At 54.6% G+C, this 19,594-nt stretch overlaps 4 protein-coding genes across 4 annotated transcripts; 2 read left to right on the top strand and 2 right to left on the bottom strand.

The window, feature by feature from the left end:
* Positions 1-1,710: 1,710 nt before the first annotated feature.
* Positions 1,711-4,854, top strand: BBA_02486 (TBC domain-containing protein; the record flags this gene model as incomplete). The annotated part of the gene is made up of 1 exon (XM_008597583.1): positions 1,711-4,854. The coding sequence occupies one exon, from the start codon at positions 1,711-1,713 to the stop codon at positions 4,852-4,854; it is 3,144 nt and encodes a 1,047-aa protein (XP_008595805.1).
* A 445-nt stretch (positions 4,855-5,299) lies between these two features.
* On the bottom strand, positions 5,300-6,281 carry BBA_02485 (enoyl-CoA hydratase/isomerase; the record flags this gene model as incomplete). Its single annotated transcript, XM_008597582.1, has 2 exons — positions 5,300-5,843; positions 5,959-6,281. 2 exons carry the CDS (start codon positions 6,279-6,281, stop codon positions 5,300-5,302), a joined length of 867 nt encoding a protein of 288 aa, XP_008595804.1.
* Positions 6,282-7,754: 1,473 nt separating this feature from the next.
* BBA_02484 (glycosyl transferase group 1) lies at positions 7,755-9,558 on the top strand (the record flags this gene model as incomplete). The annotated part of the gene is made up of 2 exons (XM_008597581.1): positions 7,755-8,124; positions 8,255-9,558. 2 exons carry the CDS (start codon positions 7,755-7,757, stop codon positions 9,556-9,558), a joined length of 1,674 nt encoding a protein of 557 aa, XP_008595803.1.
* A 973-nt stretch (positions 9,559-10,531) lies between these two features.
* On the bottom strand, positions 10,532-14,256 carry BBA_02483 (serine/threonine-protein kinase ssp1; the record flags this gene model as incomplete). Its single annotated transcript, XM_008597580.1, has 2 exons — positions 10,532-13,844; positions 14,003-14,256. 2 exons carry the CDS (start codon positions 14,254-14,256, stop codon positions 10,532-10,534), a joined length of 3,567 nt encoding a protein of 1,188 aa, XP_008595802.1.
* Between the last annotated feature and the right edge of the window lie 5,338 nt (positions 14,257-19,594).

Below are 19,594 nucleotides of genomic sequence, written 5' to 3'. Positions count from 1 at the left end.
GAAGGAATAATACTGATGACTGGATTCGGGGAGCTTTTATTATTATTTTTCCGGGCGTTGCATCATGGACAGGATAGGCAAGGCGTGCATTGGAGTGTAACCGTAAGGGATTCGTTTTGGGACAGCTTTTGTTATACATTTGAACTGCTGTGCATGGCAAATGATATTTGGATTAGATGGTATATTTAGACGAAGGCATATTTGTCTGCATATGGTGTTTTGACTGCTGCTGGTGACGGGTGCTAGTGGTTACTAGCCTTGCTCGTCTGGGCGAACCGTCTCTGAAATTTTTGAATGTTGGAACAGATGACGAGTTGAGATTGTAGGGCTTGCTTTCAAGCAGTTTCTGAGGAGGGGCTGACTAGCAAAACTGCGCAAGGGAGCAGGAGAGGCCCAGGTGGCTGCATGAGAAATCGTGGAGTGTCTGAGAGGGGAATGAAGAGGGATGCGGGGAGGGCGCAACGGGCGCCAGTAAAATTCCGCTGGCAAGAGAACACAGGTAGAGGAGGCGCAGGGAATCTTGACAGTTTTCTTGGATCTTTTCCCTTGGATCTTGCCTCCCTTGGGTAATCTGACATTTGCTTATTAAATCTAGATTAACTAACAACTAGGGGATAAAGGCCATGTGTAATGCTAACATGAGGGCGCGCGCGACTCCGAAGTAGCAGCCGCTAAGCTCTAGTGTGACTGTATGACACTGACACAGACAGGGAAAAGAAAAAGAAATGAAAAAGAATGCAGACGCATGCCTCGCATCATGTCATTATGCATGGCTAGTCAGGGCACATGCAAATCGCATGTCGTGTGTCTCTAGTTAGGTGCAGTGGCGGGCTGCATAATCAACGATCCGTGCGACGGGCGGGCCAAGCCGATTTTTGCGGGTGAAACGTGAGCTTTATTGGTGCGAATTTTGGATAAATTACGAAGTAGTGGGCGAATTAGCGGGCGTTTTAGTGGACGAGGCGTGTCCACAGAAGCCTGTAGGCGTTGGCGAGAACCCCTGTAGCTGGGGCAGCACCGCAGGTCCCTGAGGCCCTGGACCCGGGCATCAAAGGCATGTAGGCATAATCAAGGCAGCTCGTAATCCTGAATAGACACGATAACTCTTTACATGCCCTAGTAAATTGGCCAGCACTGACTAAGTCGCTGCTGGGGATTTATCAACACCCTGTTGCCCATTGCCTGTCAACTCGTGTCGAGAGGTACTCCACTTTGAGAAGTTGAGAGTTGGTTCTAGGCAATGCTGTGTCGGATACGGATACTGCCCATCGGCTCCCTCTGAAAGGGCCCTTTTGATTTTGGGCGTCTTTTTTTGCTTTTTCATTTTCATATGGTTATTAGAACTCACACTATTTTTTTCTCTCATTCTTACGGACTAATACAGGGTCAAAACCATCAAAGTCAACACATCGTTGTTACATCATTCAACCTGGACCGCCCCACCTGTTATTCGTTGCGTCACAGATTGTCGTGTCCTGCCTGGCGTGCTGGAACCTGGCACCTGGCACCTGGCAGCAGGTTCTTCGCCTTTGGCCCACCAACAATTACCTGCCTACCTTACCTACCTTGGGTAGCTTACCCTCACCAAACGTCTCTTCTCAATCAACAAAACAACACTTCAAAACCACATCCAAAACAACAAGAGTAACCATACAATACGGCCGAGCATCAAAAGACACCCTCGCCTCATCCCTTCCTCTCGCGGAGCCGATGGCCGCCATCGCAACGGACCACCAGGCTTCGCTGGGCCTCGAACGCTCCGTCTCCCAGCGCAGCACCTCGTCTGCCCGCTCTCATCGCAGCACCCTCCGCTCCAGCAAGTCGCGCCGTCTCAACTCCAACGCCGGCAGCTCCTCCTCCTCCAGCATTACTCCCAGCGACAAGTCCCTGACCAGCTTCCCCAGCTTTGGTGCCCCCGACAGCTCCAGCAGCGCACGATACACCCACGAGCGCCTCAAGACGGCCACCCAGGAATCAGAGGACCGTCGCTTCCGTACCGTAGTCGGCCGGCCCTCCATCGTCGACAGCTTGACAGACGCCAGCGGCCTCTCGCGCGGTGCCCTCTTTGAGGATGGCGTTCTCACTAGATCCGTCCCGGGCGCCCTGCACCAGGCCGATGACGGCCATATCGAGCGCCTAATTGCCCGACAGGGCGCCGTGTGCTTGGTTAGACAGCTTGCGCAGGATCTGGCGCAGCGCGATACCCAGATCGCCAGTCTGCGACGCCGCGCCGACGACAGGGAACGAGCCCTGCGACGCATCATCCGCGAATGCGGCCTCTCCACCATGGACCTCGAGGCCCGGCTGCGCATCGTCGAGGCTGACATGAAGACCAACGGCTCCCAAGAAAATGATTCCAGCCAAGATGGTGGCTTGATCGACCTTATGAGCGACGCCATGCAAGACACCATGTCGGACAATGTATACGGCGAGACTGATTCATTAAACTCGACAGTGCGACTCGGGTCAACGACCACGTCTGGTGGCAGTGCCGGTGCAGGCAAAGGTACCCTCCGTGGTTGGAAAGACATGTTATGGGGCTCGGGCACGGCCAAAAAGTCGAGTCGCGGCAGTAGTGTCAACGGCGACGCCGCCACCGCCCTACGAGCTCACTCGAATCTCGACCGACGGCCGCCCATACAAGACGACCTCTTTGACCCGCCCGATACCCGCTCCGTTCAATCTTCCAGTAGAACATCCAGCATATACTCGGGCGCCAGCGAAAGCCGCAGAGTGCCCGCTTCCCTCGCCAGTCGAGCCCTTCGGCTGGTGGCTGGCGGAGGTCCCACCGAGACAGAGTCTAGAGGACGCGCTGTCAGTACCACGGACAAGGCCTCGCCTGCGCGTGGAATCTCTACAGCCAGCCACAAGACTGCGCCTGCTTCAAGATCTGCTTCTGTGGCTGGGCCTAGGGCTCTCATGGCCATGAGACGGGCCACACCAGGCTCGCCCGCTGCTCCTGTTAGCTCCAGGGCGCAGGCGCAGGAGCTCTGGGGAGGCATGGCTGGCAGCCCACCAAAGTCATCGGCTGCACGCCAGGAAAGCCACGGCCCCGTGGAAATGGACGCTATCCTGCCACCGGAGTCACAGCCCCCGACTCTGACGCATATATACAAGAATCACGGCAACAGCGCACACTTGACGGACCGATTCGGCTTCATCTACGATCAGCGCCGCAAGAAGCGACAGCGTGAGGCGCAGCAAATGGGTCACATTCGAAAAGGCAGCCGCGCAGAGATGCTCAGGAATGGTCGAAACGGCATCTCGCCGAATCTGCTGGACGATTTGCCGAGCCCCAAGTGGAGCGAGACTGACGGGCGACCTGGCACCCCCGGAAGTATGGAGGACAAGGTGCAAGACGAGGGCAAGCCGAAGCGATGGCAAGACTATCTGAGCATTGCAACGTTTCCCACAGAACTGCTAAGCCATACACCGAGCGTAAGTGCTTCAGCGCTAGAGGTCCTCGAGGCCGTAGAAATGACTCGTGAGTCGGAGCAGCAGGCCAACGAGCCAGCAAAGCCGCCAACGATCAAGTCCACCGGTGCTGGCCTGGTACCTCCCGCCAGCACAACTACTACTGCCGTCGACAATGAGACGACGCAGTCTTCTGAACCTGACTCTGCAGCGCCCACCACCGTTCAGGACGACAACGAACCTGTCAAGTTATTGCTGCAGCAGCTGAGCGAAGTGCACGATTCACTGCAGCGCGACAAGACGGTGAGATGGAACGACTTTTTGCGCAAAGTTCGTGCAGAGCGCAAACGTGAGGGCGAAGCGGCTGTTGCTGCGGCAAATGCGGCCGCCGAAGCGCGTTACGAGAGACCCGCCGTCATCCTCCCCGAGACGCGCGTCGCCGACGGAGAAATCATTGGCATTTCTGGGCTCGGCAACAAGGGCAAAGTTGGGCGGGCCAAGTGGAACGAATTCAAGACGCTTGTTCTCGGCGGTATACCAGTCGCCTATCGCGCCAAGGTCTGGTCTGAATGCTCTGGCGCCACGGCGCTGCGGGTGCCTGGCTACTACGACGACATTGTGGCGCAGAGTCCCGAATCAGACGATCCGGTTGTTGTCAGCCAAATCCAAATGGATATTCATCGCACGCTCACTGACAATATTTTCTTCCGCGAGGGACCTGGCGTGGCAAAGCTTTGCGAGGTGTTGCTGGCGTATTCGCGACGCAACAAGGACGTGGGCTACTGTCAGGGAATGAACCTCATCACCGCCAACCTCCTCCTCATCACACCGTCTGCGGAAGACGCCTTTTGGATCCTGGCCTCGATTGTCGAGAACATTCTCCCGCACGGCTACTACGATCACTCTCTGATTGCGTCGCGCGCCGACCAGCAAGTCTTGCGGCAGTACGTCGCGACGGTTCTGCCCAAGCTGTCGGCACACCTCGACGCGCTGTCGATTGAGCTCGAGGCGCTGACGTTTCAGTGGTTTCTGTCTGTCTTTACCGACTGCCTGTGCGCCGAGGCGCTCTTTCGCGTGTGGGATGTGGTGCTCTGCACAAACGACGGCAGCACATTCTTGTTCCAGGTGGCACTGGCGCTGCTCAAGCTCAACGAGCGCAACCTGCTGCAGCGCGACACGGCGGCTGGCCTCTACACGTACATTAACCACCACATGACGGAGCACGCCATTAGCATCGACGGGCTCCTGCAGGCGAGCGAGGGCCTGCGGCGCGTGGTGAAGCGCGAGGACGTGGAGGAGAAGCGTACCAAGGCGATTGAGGCCGATAGGGAGATGATGGCGCAGCGGGCAGACGCAAGGAGAAGAGTGGTGAGTGATGCCGCAAGTAGTGCGGGCTCGGGAACGTCGCTGACGGTGGAGGAGCCACGGCCGATGGCGTAGGCCTGCCGGCCGTGGCGGCGTGACTTTTTTTCCCCTCTTGTTTGTCTTGATCTTGTTCTTTGCATTGCGGCGTGCATATTGGAGAAGGACAGCGCGGTTTTTTTGATACATGATGTGTGTTGATTTGTCCTTGTTGTCAGACTTTTTTGCGTACCTATACCCACAAGCATAGAGCATATACAGGTTGTTTTTTCTTCTTTTTTTTTCTTTTTTTTTCTTTTTTGGCATTGGCGTTTTTATCAACGTGTTGAAGTTTATTGATGTTGACAGGGCTGACGGCAATATTCAAGCTTTGCGCAACAGTGGTATTCATCTTTGGATCGTCCATTTCACTTAGACATATATTCTATATCCACACCAGAAATTAAATGAAGTCGTTGACATTTGAACCTCTATATTTTGTACAATTGTTTTTCTTTCATCGAAATCAACATCTTTGGGCAGACTATAGCTTCGCTTTGCCCGCCTTCCACTGCTCATACCAGACCTTGCCAAACTCGACCCTCTCTGCCACTTTATCCCCATCGTCCCGATGTCTCTGCTCCTCCCTCTCCAAGCCCTCGCCTCTCAGCTCTTTAATCAGGTCCTTGTACAGCTCGCTCTTGATGGTGCCGTACACGCCCGGCTTGGCCTTTTCCGCCAGCTTTCGGTCCGCGATAAACTTCCAGGCGTCGGCGGGCGTCGGGGCGAGGGCGTCGGCGATGCCCAAGTCGACGATTTGCGGGCCCGTCAGCTGGCCGGCCTCGAGGGCGAGGTCGCGCAGCGCGGCGGCGGAGGGGAGCTTGTGCCGGAAGAGGCTGGCCATGGCCGGGGTCAGCGGCAGGCCGTAGGTGAGCTCGGGGAGGCAGAAGAAGCCGCGCGGGGAGGGGGCGAGGCGGTAGTCGTGGGCCATGGCGAGCATGAGGCCTGCGGCGTAGCCGTGGCCGTTCATGAGGGCGACGGTGGGCATGGGGTATCGTGGGGGGGGGGGGGGGGGGGGGTCAGGCATACTTTTTTTTTTTTTCTTTTGCAACTTTTCTTTTCTTTGTCCAACATTTTCATTTTTCCTTTTCAACCGCGCCAAGAATAAAAAACGGGGGGGGGGGGGGGGGGAAGAAAACCTACGTCAAAAATCGCACCCAGAGGCCGTAGTAAAAGGGAAAAAAGACTTCTTTATTGGCCAGCGTGTGCTCGAGATCGAAGCCGTTGGAGTAGTTCTTGGCAATGCCCGACGTGGTGACGACGACGCCGGGCGCATAGTCGCCGAACTCGAGAATGTCAAGCGCCGCGAGCAGCGTCTTGCAGAAGGGCGTTGTGAGGCGGTTGTCGGGCGGCGAATTCCACGTCAACAGGTAGACTTGGGGCTGGGGCTCGGTGCATGTGAGCGTGCCGCCGGGGTGCTTGCCGCATGGGCCGATGGGGAGTTCGAAGAGAGAAGAAGAGGACATGATGTGGTGGCGTGTGAGATGAGAGGGTGGAATTGAAAGGGCGGGATAAGGAGAAGCTGTGAAATGGATATCGCGGTTCAAATAGAGGATGGTGAAGCTGCACGAGAGGTACAGTTGGTGTAGTCGGGGTTTGATGATGGCATCCGTTTTTGGGGGGGAGGGGGGTCGGACCTCGGTAGATCGGAGGGTGGGGGCGCGGGGGGACTTGTACGAGATGGGATGCAAGTGTCAATGTTTAAACTCGGCGTTGAACACGGTTATATCGAAATTTTGTATAGGCAATTGGGAACAAGGGTGAAGAGGGGAAATTGATAATCATGTGTGTTGGAATGATGGCTATTGGGCTGACTGCGGGGGTTGGTGATGATTGTGTAGGCTGCGCGAGATGTCACAAGCTAACACAGCTGGCATGGTGCTTGGGCACGGCAACGCGACAGGCATAGTTGTTTCTGCAATTTCTCTTCTATAAGTCAACCAATTCACATTTCATGGAAGTCATCAAGGAGATACGTTAGATTTCAACTTTGCGACCAAATGTTTTCGCCCGAAACCGCATGCTGCTTCTACCACGTGGTGCGATGTGGCTGTAGTCCCCCACTGCCAGAACTCGATCTTGAAGATGGATGTGCCGGTATGGAAACGTCCTTGGCTTCAAGGTGTGATTATTATTGCCGGGGAGTCGCGAGGAAAGAAGTGATAGCTGAGTGCTTATGATGGAGCTTGTGCAGGCGCAGGTACGCGTGCTGCTGAAGCTCGAGGATCTTGTTCGCCTGTTGTTGTATTGTGCCGCTGATCTCAGACTATAAAACGGGTAGTGGAGAAGCTCGGGAGAATAGATGAAGCTTCTATGCGTGCAGCCGCGGCGTCGACAAAGCCAGAGGTACCTAAGGAGCCAAGATTTCCTTCGCGATGAAGCACAGAATGATAGAACTTGACCATGTTAGGTCTTGACAAAATTGGGGTTATGCAAGTGTGCTTGTGCAGCTGCCAACCCAACACTCACATCACAGCAAACGCTGCATCCAACATGGCCATCTACTAACCACCAAACGCCACCAGACGCCACCAACGGAGAACTAGCCAGGTACACACAATCAAATTGACTTGACCACCACATCTTCTTCTTCTAATTCTTCAGCCAAAACTCCCTCCTCTGATCAATCTTTTCTTGGCGCCGGCCGCCTTGCGTCGCATTGCGCCCCACCACCCGCTGCACCTCCAGCACTCACTCTGGTCGCAAATTGACCTGCTCCTCTTGAGCTTGAGGAGCTCCAAAAAAAAGAAGAGGACAAGCTGGAACCTCCCAACTCTCAAGCGCCGCAGCAGCAACATCACCACTTCCAACAAACCCACACATGCCATCCCATCGACAGCGCCGTGCTTTTTTAAAAGCCGCTGGCAACCTCTAGCGCCACCGATTTGCGATATTGAAACACAGTAGTCGACGGAAAAAGAAGGAAAAAAACACAGCCCATGGAGGAGCAATCGCCGCCGCGGCAGCAGCGTCAACCCCGCAGCAATAGCGGCAACAGCAGCAGCAACCCCTTTGCGCAGCCCAAGCGCAAGATGGGCCCGATGGAACGGTCAGCGCGCAAGACGCTCCGCGAAGAGTACGCCCGTCGCCAGGCCGAGGCCGCCGAGAGTCTCGTCCGCGAACCCCTGCCCAAGTATGTGCCCAAGCCCGTCGGCGGCTGCCACGTCTTCTTCCACCCGGACCTGGGCATCGGCGGCGCCGAGCGCCTCGTCGTCGACGCCGCTGTCGGACTGCAGAACAAGGGCGCCAAGGTGGTTATCTACACGAACCACTGCGACCCGAACCACTGCTTTGACGAATGTCGCGATGGTGAGCTTGCTTCCTCCTCCTCCTCCTCCTCCTCCTCCTCCTCTTCTTCTTCTTCTTCTGCTTCCCTTTGCCAGATGAAACGACGCTCCAGTGGCTTTTAAGCTAACTTTTTTGCCTCCGCGCGCGCCAGGCACGCTGGATGTCCGCGTCAAGGGCTCGTGGCTCGTCCCGCGCTCCCTCTTTGGCCGGTTTACCATTCTCTGCGCCATCCTGCGCCACATCCACCTCTTGCTGCACATTTGGCTCACCGGCGAGCTTGAGGACCTCAAGCCCGCCATCTTCATCGTCGACCAGCTCTCCGCCGGCCTGCCCTGGCTGCGCCTACTCGTCTCCCCCAAGACGGGCATCGTCTTTTACTGCCACTTTCCCGACCTGCTCCTCGTCCAGGGCCGCCACGCCTCACTCCTCAAACGGCTCTACCGCATCCCCTTTGACCGCCTCGAGGAGTGGTCCATGGGCTTTGCCGACGCCGTCGCCCTCAACTCCCACTTTACCAAGAGCGTCGTCCAGCTGACTTGGCCCGAGCTGCTCGAACACACGACCGCCCGCGTCATCTACCCCTGCGTCGACACCGACGCCAAGGAAGATGAGCTCGCCGCCAACGACGACGACGACAACGATAACGGCCCTCCACTGTTCCCCGCCGGCGACCGCGTCCTCCTCAGCATCAACCGCTTCGAGCGCAAAAAGGACATTGGCCTCGCCATACGCGCCTTTGCCGCCATCCCCGCCGACCAGCGCCGCGGCGTGCGACTCGTCCTCGCCGGCGGCTACGACCGTCGCGTCGCCGAAAATGTCGACTACCACCGCGAACTGCAGTCCCTCGCCAACGAGTGCGACCTCGTCCACGACACCATCAACGCCGCCGACAACCCCACCGCGCGCCAGCCCGCCGACACAACCGCCCCCGTCCTCTTCCTCCTCTCCGTGCCCGCCGCCCTCAAGACCAAGCTGCTGCGCGCCGCCTCCCTCCTCGTCTACACTCCCGCCAACGAGCACTTTGGCATCGTGCCCCTCGAAGCCATGCTCGCGCGCGTCCCCGTCCTCGCCGCCAACACGGGCGGCCCCACCGAGACCGTCGTCGAGGCCGAGACGGGCTGGCTGCGCGACCCTTATGAGCCGCTCGCCTGGTCAGCCGTCATGCGCCGCACGCTGAGCCTCTCCGCCGCCGACGCCGCGCGCATGGGCGACGAGGGCCGCCGTCGCGTCAAGGACACCTTTGGGCGGGACAAGATGGCCACGTCGCTCATGACCGTCGTCCGCGATATTGCCGCTGCCCGCCGCGACTCCGACGCCGACAATACCATGATTATTGTCGTCGTCGGCACCGCCTTTTCTCTCACCCTCGCCGCGCTGTCCCTCGGCATCGCCCTTTGGATGATGCACGACATGAAGAAGAATGCGGCTGTGAGGGAGGCAGGTCCTATGCTGTGAGAGGAGGAAGATATTTGTACGAAATGGAAAAAAAAAAGAAACTTGCATGTACATATATTTACACATTTGCGGAGAAATTATCGCGCCAGAACCTCATTCTGTTTAGCTTCATCTACATGCCTTTAACATCTGACTTTGCCAATTAGTCGTACATGCATTGTACACTGTACAACACACGACACATTCTTATCTCTCTATATATAAGTGTGTGTGTGTGTGTCTGTGTGCGTGTATTGTGCTATACGCATAATAGCTTCGCATGGGCGAGATAGAATACTCCTTCCGTCCGTCGACAAGAAGCGATTGGTGGCAAAGCAGTCACATGCAAAAAAAGTCCAATCGAGTACAAAAAAAAAGTGTAGGCCGCACTATTGGGCAGACAGACAAGACCTTGATCAAATTAGCCTCTCCGAAGAATAAGATAAGTCCGTCTATACAGATGCCAAGTGCTGATAAGTAGTTATACAGCGTGCCAGCAAGCGTGCATGCCAGAGAATGATATAATATAGTAGAAGAACAAATCGACAAGAAGCCAAACCATAAACGTTTCAGCAGAAGAAAAAAATTCCACACCGCCCAAAAGGGTATTTCCCAATCTTTAAAAGTAAGTCTCAACAGAAGATATGGTGGTCGCAGTGCAATAATCCAAAAGGAGAAGGAAAAAAAAGGCTGATCCCAGGACTGAAAATGCAACAAATATTCCACCCAATGCATAGAACATTATCAAACCTCCGTCATCGTGTCCCCAATAAAGCTAGTATAAATGTCCTCTCCAAAATATATCGTACGCGTCATCACTCCTGACTCGCAGGAAGTCATGAGAAGAAAAAATAGTATGTAGTGCTTGATCTGGTCAAAAGATAGAGCGTTCAATCGTTGATGAGTCTGTGTGCATTGTGCTCATAAGACCATGTCATATGTCTTCAGTCATTTCATTCATCGCAAATCGCGAAATGTTTTCGTAAAAGGCTGTTCATACCCCCGTATCATCAGGGTGTAGCACAACACGCTTCGCCGTCTCGTCACTGGCAATGCTAATGTTGCTTAAGTTGGTGTCCCGGCGTCGCGCTTCGAAAGGGCGCCGGCGTGGGGCTGGGCTGAGAGTGTTCTTCTTTGATTTGGTCATCAGCCAGAAACCGTCGTCGCTGCCGTCATCATCCTCTGGCTCCTCAGACGGGTACTGCTCGTCGGCTACCCGCTCCATAGGGCTCTGTGGTGTGCTTTGATCAAGGTGTACCGCAAGAGGGCCGCTGTCCATGGCAGGGTGGTTGCTGTATACCGACTGCTCCGTGGCGTAACCATTGTCAAGCTTGCTCACGCACTCGGGACCTAACGACTCTCCAACCCCGGGAAGAGGTGTTCGATGAGGAACTACACCGGGCCTCCCGAGTAGCTCGGCTTCCATATCCGCAGAGACAGAGCTGGCGTTGCTCAACAATGCGGGAAGTGATGGGTCCGATTGGAAAGCCAAGATCTTTTCCGAAGCAGTCTTGCTTGTGGGAGCCGTTCCCATAGGGCTAGTTGTTTCACTTGGGCTTGTGAGAGGCGTAGCAATGACTTCCATCGAGTCGGTGCTTGCAGACTTGACTGTAGCTTGAGCACTGTTCTTGCCGTGGCTGGCATAGCCAACTTGCTGCAAAGACATGGGCCGGGGTTTGACCACTGGTAGGGTTTGGCTTAGACCGTCAGCTCTGCAGCCGGCCATGTCTAGGTGCGCGGCGATTGAGGACTCGGGGCTGGACGCCAGAGCTTTTGTAGAGTCGGCTTGGGAAGCCAAGTCATCTGTAGAGTCAATTTGATCAATAAGTCCCACCTCGCGGCGAGCTTGAAAATCGGGATCCGATTTCGGGTGGGCGTTGCGGTAGCTGGGAAAAGTAACGGGTGACGATGATAGGGGCGAGGTGTATGCGCTTATGCTGGTCTTGTCCTGGTCAATCGGTCGCTTGACGAAACCACTCGCAGCGCCAGGGTGGTTACCTGCAGAAATCACGGGCCGGCTTAGGCCAACTTGGGCCGTGGCCCGTCTATCCAAGCTGTTGAACAGTCCGATCCTATGTCTATTGTCTGCCGAAGCATCATTGGTAAGCGTCTGAATCCTGGCAGGCTCGGTAATGACGGGAGACAGGCTCAAAAACTGGTTGCCCAATTTGCTCTGAGATGCTGTAGCACGGTGCCGGCTGCGACCTGCAGGTGGGGGCGGTGGCTCATGGGCGAATGCCTCGGACAGGCCAGAGCCAGAACGGTTCAGATCGGGGGCCGTTAGCAACGAGGTGCGAGAGCCGTGACCAGCATCTGATGGCGAAGCAGCAATAGTGGCGGAGGCGGTGGCGGAGGCGGTAGCGGAGTGGTCGATAGAAGGAGCGATGTGTCTTGAGCCAAGGTAATCGTCGGGCATGAACATGGAACGCCTGTCGACGTTGTAGTGGGGCGTGTTGGGCATACTCCTGTAATAGTTCTCTCCAGTCGAGCTGGCGGCGGAGCTGTCTGCACGCCTGCGACTTCTGCTGTCGCTTCGTTCGCCGAGCGGGTGAATAACTTTGTCGACAGCCTTCTTGACAGCAGATCTCGCACGCTCCAGGAACGTGAGTGGCACGACAGCCGCAGACATTTCCTTTTCGTCGACCTGAATCTTGCGCCCACCAAGCGGTCGGGCAGGATCTGTCTCCTCAGCCCAAGCGCGTGGATTGGGTAAGTTCTGGACTACCCACGGATGTCGCTTGATGTCCTTGACGCGAATGCGTTTTTCAGGATTTTTGGTAAGCATTTGACGAAGTAAATCGTACAAGAGGTTGTCAACGTCTTCATACACGACATCGTTATCGTCTCGGTAGGGTCGGCTGTTTTGACGTTTGTAGAGCGAGGTCCCCGCAGGCGAGGTAGATGGATGAACAGGGGCTAGCCTGCGTCGAGGTATATACACATCCTCGGTGGCAATCTTCTTGAACATTTGAAATTCGTCCTCGGCGAGGAAAGGGATGCGGGCAAAGATGAGGCAGTAGAGGGTCACACCAAGAGACCAGACATCAATCTGCTCCGAAACCTTGGGCTGCTCCTTGTCGAGATCAGTGTAGCAGAGTTCGGGAGCGAAGAAGGCGGGTGTGCCGACCGTCTTGGCGAGCTCTAGGTCGTTGTCAAAGTCCCTTGCCTCGGACTCGGAAACAGGCTCGTCAGGCTCACCGTCACGGATGGGTCGGCCAAAGTAGGAGACTCCAAAGTCGGAAATCTTGACGCGGTGGTTTTTGCTCCAGAGCAGGTTGGCGGGCTTAATATCTCGGTGAACAACGCCTTGATAGTGGAGGTATTCCAAACCGAGAATGGTGTCTTGGAAGGCGGAGCGAGCTTGATCAAAGGTAAAGCAGGGAACGTATGAGTAGTCGTCGGCAAAGGGGTCGTGAACGTGAGGATTGTAGTCTATCGAAGACATGTGAGAGATGATGGAGTCGGCCATGCTAGGAGAGCGACGGCGGTAGCGAGAGCCATTTTCGTCCAAGCCGTCAAAGGCAGCAACAGGATCAACATCGGCAGTCAAAGGGCCGGGGGTTACCATGTTATCCTCCCAGTAGACTTCTTCGCTCAGCTCAGTCGGGCCAGCGACGGAGAAGGAGGCGGCAGATGGTCTACGTGACTGGTATTGGAAGGAAGTAGGAGAGGTAGAGCGAGAAGGATGATCGGTGGAGAAGTCAAGGTCATTGTTTGAGGAAATGCGTGACCAAGAGACGCTGCTCGACTCGTCGGCGGCGCCATGCTCAACACTCCAGTAGTTTGCAGAAGTGTTGTAGTTTTGGGCCATGTGTGCACGCTTGATCTCCTTTATGGCCTGACGGCGCTCAAGCATCTGGCCATATTGAATCTCCTGCTGAGAAGGAGCTTCACCACGCATCTCACGCTCGGCTCGATGACGCTCGTAGAGACACACGTGGGGGAGACCCTTTTTGCGCCAGACAACCTCGCCGAGCTCGACGTGTTCGAGAACCATGTAAATCTTTTTGAGTTCGGGGTCGTCAATGATTTCGAGAAGGGCGACGACGTTGGGGTGACGGATCTTTTTGAGAATGGCGATTTCTTTCTTGGTCTTGTCCTCGGGGGACATGGCGGTAACCTTGCCTAATCGGCGCTTCTTGGAGAATCGAGGAATAATCTTGATGGCAACATTGTCGCCAGTCTCGAGATTGCGGGCAAGTTTGACCTTGCCGTGCATACCACGGCCAATTTCTTCAATGACTTCATACTGATTGATCATCTTACGACCAGTGACGTTGTCATTGTCGATGAGAGCCTTGTGGGTTCTGCAGAACAAGAAAAAGAGAGTTAGCAGGCTTGCATGAGGGGTACACTGCATGAGATGTAACGGAGTCTTGTGAAGTTGAAGACATGATGGTGGCGTAGGGCGACGTCGACATGGGCGCTGGGTAGAGAGAGGGCCGCTGAAAAAGACTCGACTTACTCTCGAACTTTGTGTGTCTGCAAAGGATGCAGAAACGGCGCTCCAGACGGGGGCGCTGGAGTATTGCACTCGGATACGGACGAGGCATGGAGGATATGGCGGGAGGGCGTAGGACTGAATAGGCCAATAGAAGAAACGGGAGTGCTGCTGGCGGTGCGCAAGGGTATGGAGGCGGACTGGGCTAGAGAGCCTGCGGAGGGCGTATCGTGAGGCCACAGAGGTGGCTCGGTAGAAGTGTTTGGCTGTTCCATCATGACGGATTGAGAGTCGTTGCGAGGGAGGCTCGAGTCGACATTATGGTTGATCTTGTGGCCAGCCGAGGGGCAGAGCAGGCAGCAACGAGGAGTCGTGAACGTCCGAAGACGAGGACTTTAGGGGAACATGGTAAAAGTAATCTGCAGCGTAGATCGGCAATTCAGGTGCTAAGAATCGTGGAAAGTCGGGAATGGCGGGATTGTCGCGGTAAATTGGGGTGGTAATGGGCGGTGATGGAGATGGTGAGTAAAGTGGTGGGAAAAAGTTCAGAGGGGAGAAGGGCGGATAAGGCGGGATATTTTGGTGGTTTTGTCGAGGACCAGAGCAGAGCGAGAGCGGGCAGCAGGAGGTGATGGGCCGGCGATGGGCAGCATGGCGGACGGCAAGCGGGGGTCAGGCCTGAAGAGTGCTGGGATTAGCGTGGAACAGCGCTAAAAAGTTGGTTCTTGGCGATGCAGTACAGTGGATGTTGCAGTGGGTGTTGAGTTGATGGGGCGCTGCAAGTACACCTCGCCCCTACGATACCTACCTACCTAAACTACCTAGGTACCCAGCAGGTAGGTAGGTACCTACTGCCCACTGTAGCAAATGCAGGTAACTGTTTAGCACTAGCACTCTAATAGGAGCAATACGTCTGATTATCTTGGCCAAGATAGGCTTAGCTGGGGTGATTACTAGACGACAGAAGATAAGAAAAAGAGGCTGAACATTTGCCTTTTTTCCCCCTCCTAGCGGATGATGGCCGGAGCTTGTTGGTGAGTGTACTAGACCAGGAACAAAGTCCTAATTGAGCGGATTGTGGTGGTGGCGGAAAGAAATGGTAAGTTGAGCTCTGAATACAGTTCGAGAGGGTGTGGCAACGGCTTCGCTGATAAGAAATCGAGGGGCCAAAAATTGCGACAAACGGGCCATCATGCACAGTGTCATTGAAGTGATTGGCACACAGTGTTGTAGCATCGTCACTATTTCGTAGAAGAAGACGCCTCTTTTTTTTTTTTTCCTCTTGTTAATCGACTAGTTTGGCAGCAGGTACCCAGCTGCCGGGCCACAACGGATGGGCAACAGAAGCGAGCGCTCTGCCCACACTACCTTGCGGCCAAAAGCGCTCGACTTTTTGTTGTCCCACCAGAGCGTTCATGGCTAGGTAGTACGTTGTTACGGCGCTGCTGCACGCCAAGACAGCTTTCGGCGCCCTTTATCATTATAACTGCGAGGCCTAGCAACCTGGCACCTGGCTTCAACGCATCACCAGGAACAGTCAAAGATTGACAAGAAAAAAAATGTACGTACTTGCATCATCTGCAGGGGCTTCAGCAACCAGACAGCCACCCGCTACTACTTAATCCATTTACAGAGGTCTGCCTGTGCCGCCAACGGAGCGAAATTGCCAAGCAGCCCGCCGAGTGGTATCTTGGTGGATCCTGTGGGGCCCTGCAACAACACTTTTTACAGGGGATGCGCCGCAGTATCTCAAAATAAATAGTGCCATTTTCTTACCGTTTCCTTGTACATAGGTATCCGTACTTTGTACTGTTGTGTGCGACCAGGATTCAGGCCTTATCGTCAACCAATGCTGTGTGCCTGCTCTTGCTGCGCAAGCCGATTGCTTTGCCTGCACCAAGCCGACCAGAGCCCGTGCGTCCGGACTTGGCAGCAAGGCACTAATTTTATCATTACATAAGGCACTCGATAACGTTGCCCGATGATCCGCTAAATTTTAGCCACCGCCACCATCTAAGTTTCTCCGTAGTAGCCAGAAAGATACTTGCATCTGCCTCAGAATGTGCACTGCAATCAAGTACCTTTTTCTGCTCACCTCACCTAGACGCCAAACACGGCGTTTCGCCTTGTCTCCTCCAAGCTTGCAACTTCACCAACATGGACCGTTTGCTCCTTTTCCGCACCATCTCCAAAGTCTATCATCCAATGCAGACAAACATGACGCCATCTTGATTTAATCCAATGCGATATTCATCTGCAGCTTCCAGCTGCCATCATTCATCTACTACCAGTAATTACGGACACGCAGGACGCACTGGCCTCCCGTCAAACAGCAATACGACACTTGAGCATATCCATGCAATCAACAATGCATCACCATCATACCACCATTCGCCGCTTACTATCATGCAGAACCATCCCTCGGCAGAGCCCTATTCGCCCGGCCCCCCGAGCCGCCTGCAGCCTCCAAGCAGGGACCGGTTGGCGCAATGGCGCCCAACAAAAAAAGAGCACTACGGACACCAATACACGAAATAGCCCGACAAGACGCAAGTGTTCAACGCTCTGTTTGACGCCTCCCCGCCTTTTGACAGCACACTTAAAGGCTTTGTGTGGCGCGCTATGTACACAGACAGATTCCAGCTAGAGGCTGGCTAAGACAGGACCCTGCCCAAGAACTGATTCACGCCAGAGCCGAGGTCTTGTCTCGTGAAATCCGATTTGACTCCCATCTGAACAGAGAGTATACATCCAAGACAAGATGGGTTCATGACTCGCGCCCAATCCTTGCGCTTTTCTCCCCGCCAAGCATGTGCTAACACGACAGCACTCTACGGATTACCTGTTGCTGTAAACCCTCACCACACTAGCTCACCGTCATGATATGCAAATGCACACGTCTTGCGTCCGGTCTCGTTGGCTTACCACCTTCTCCTTCTCTTCTCTGCGTGCCCAACTGCTCTAGGCCCTTTTTCGGCGCCCGGCATTAACAGACAAGGGCTGGCGGAGAGCAGGCCAGAACGAGGTTGGTTCCCGCACTCGGGCATCCCCGGCGGTCCCGCGACCTAGAATCGGCATCGTGAGATTTAGGGGCCCCGAACAAGTTTGGAGGACAAGCGTAAAAAAGTCCAGCACACCAGCATCCACGTAGCCCACCTACCAGTCCTCACGCTATTGAGTCGCCAGCACATGTGCTTCACATCCCGATGCATAGACCCGTTGGGCACCCATAACCATTGCGCCAGCCTGCCTTGCAGAGGCAGCGCTTCCGCCTTTTCACGGCTTCAAAGTTGATTAGCCTTAATCCGAGTTTTGTCGTCGGCAAAGAGCAACCGAGTGTCATCACCGCGACACACCATGCACGTGCTGCAGCGCGGCTCGGCAATGCATAAACTGCCTCTGACGTCGTCGTCCATTCCCGAACCCAGACAAGATGCATTCTGGTAGCACGCGCACGGCGGCCGCAGAAGATTGCCAAACCAGAGATGCCCAAAAGGCGAACAGAGTGGCCTGTGCTCATTCCCGCTGAACGGACAAAGTATTCTGAGCTAGGGTTTGACAGGGGGTTCACGATGCCTCCATCCTCCGAACTACTGGTAATTACGTGGGGGCCTCTTCTCACCTCCCTCCTCTGATGCCCCAGGTGTGGCCCAAAATACCACGCTACACGGCGACAGCGGACCACTCTTGGAAACCTGGAGTGTCGCCAAACCCCAGTGTTCCCCGGTGCGACGACGCGGCAATTGCGGGCGCCGCCAATTAAAACCCACCTTATGGTTGCTGGCCTCATACAACTGGCTTGTGAGTTGGAGACGTTTTCGCACCTTGGTCTCAGCCCCTCGTCTCCCTCCATGCGCGTCGCACACCCTCTTGATTCTCACGATTCCGAGTAAAGGCCGCTGGTTCCTCCCTGCTCCCGAACTCGCAAACCGTAGGGGTCCATCTTGTGCAACACGAAGCAGTTGGCAGTCTTGAAATGTGCCAATGTGGACAAGGCGTATGCATTATCGGCACTGCCGCGTTCTTCATCTCATATGCTTGCACGCCCTCGCTCAAGAAGGATGACGGAGGACATTCATGTGCAGCGTCACTTTCAAGACGTGACATGTCAGAAGCGGAAAACAGGCGAAACGCTGCGCCAGAAACATGGCGCATCCCCTGGTATACGACAAGGGTATTCGAGTATTGGGCCCATGTTTGCTAGTGTGCATGGGAGTGCCAAGTCTCCTCGCCTCTTGCCGAGATGCACATTGTAAGTTGCATCTATGTACTCCTTTATGTTGACGGATTTGTCTGCGCGTCTCGGCAGTCTTGAAGTGGTTAATATCACGCCTGAAGATTACCAGCGTTGGTCATTTTATTATTAGGCCAGAAAGAAACGAAGAGGCCCGACGCCACTGCAATAGCAGGCTTGCAATAGCTCCCTCACACGGGCCATGAAAGCGGCACACGATGCTCCTGCGAGGCGAATGGCTTGCATCAAATGCGTTCTTTTCTTTGCCCGTGGTTTCAATTAAATCTTTCGAGATACTGGCAGCGGGTGCATTGTATGCGGGCTTTTCTTATCAACAGGTACGTCATTGTCTAATGAATTGTTGCCGCCTCCTTTTTTACGTTTGAGCCTGAGCTTATTCATCATGCCTGGCGCATTGGGTTAAAGTTTAAAAGTGTCAGAAGAAGAAACAGGCAGCCCAGCCTAAAGTCTACTTTTGATTTTCAGCCAGCCAAAGCCTCACTTGTGTACTAACTATTTACTCTTCCGTACAGACACAGCTGAAATCTGACTAATGTATTGGTTCTGATCAGCGTTGGATATCATCAGGTGTATGTAATTCATCTGCTGTGTACATGATGCCATTGGGTACACGGCTGCGTTTTCGTCGAGTATCGCCCCATGAGTTCGTCGCTCGCGCGAAACGGCCCGCGCATGCCACTAATAACATGCCGGCTCCGTCGTTGAGTTTATGAGCTCCATAATCTTTCGGGGCTGGTAATAAATAAATCATACGAAAGCGGACTTGACGCAAGCAACATGCTCGTCATGCATGCCAAGGCGCCTCTTTCAGCACTGTGCAATCATGAGGGAGGAAAGTTGCCGATCTGACCTCCATTACAAACTGCAGATGCATACGACGAGAGAATCAGGTTTCACAGGCAACGCGTTGTCTTTCCGAGCCTATTTATGCAATGTTTGAAGATTCCCATGATGCGAGCATTGCAGTTTCATGGTCAACTCATCAGCGACAAGGGAAGACTTGTTTTCGAGACTGACTAATCCGTACTGCTGACAGACTCGACGTCACTTTTGTCTGGGGGTTGGTGTAATTCTGGTCAACTCGTTTCCCCAAATGTGACAAAGACGCCGTCGCGCCCTACAATGTACAATGTCGCTCGAAATGAAAAGACGACCAGGATGTCTAGGCTCCTCCAAGACAAGCGAAGCCTCACATCCTCACTAGCTGGATGGCTGGGGTGTTATTTAGCTCACGAGGGGCGGGGACGGGAAGGACAACTGGTGGCGCTGCCGTCACTCAAATCTGATGCATCACTTTTTCATGACAGCCTTTGTGAAGACAGCTGCAGCATGTGGTTGAGAGTGGGCAAAAGGTGTGAATG

Source organism: Beauveria bassiana (genome assembly GCF_000280675.1).
Source record: "Beauveria bassiana ARSEF 2860 unplaced genomic scaffold BBA_S00005, whole genome shotgun sequence".
NCBI lineage: Eukaryota > Fungi > Ascomycota > Sordariomycetes > Hypocreales > Cordycipitaceae > Beauveria > Beauveria bassiana.
The sequence above is the reverse complement of the archived record's forward strand: the minus strand, read 5'-3'. Positions and strand labels throughout refer to the sequence as shown.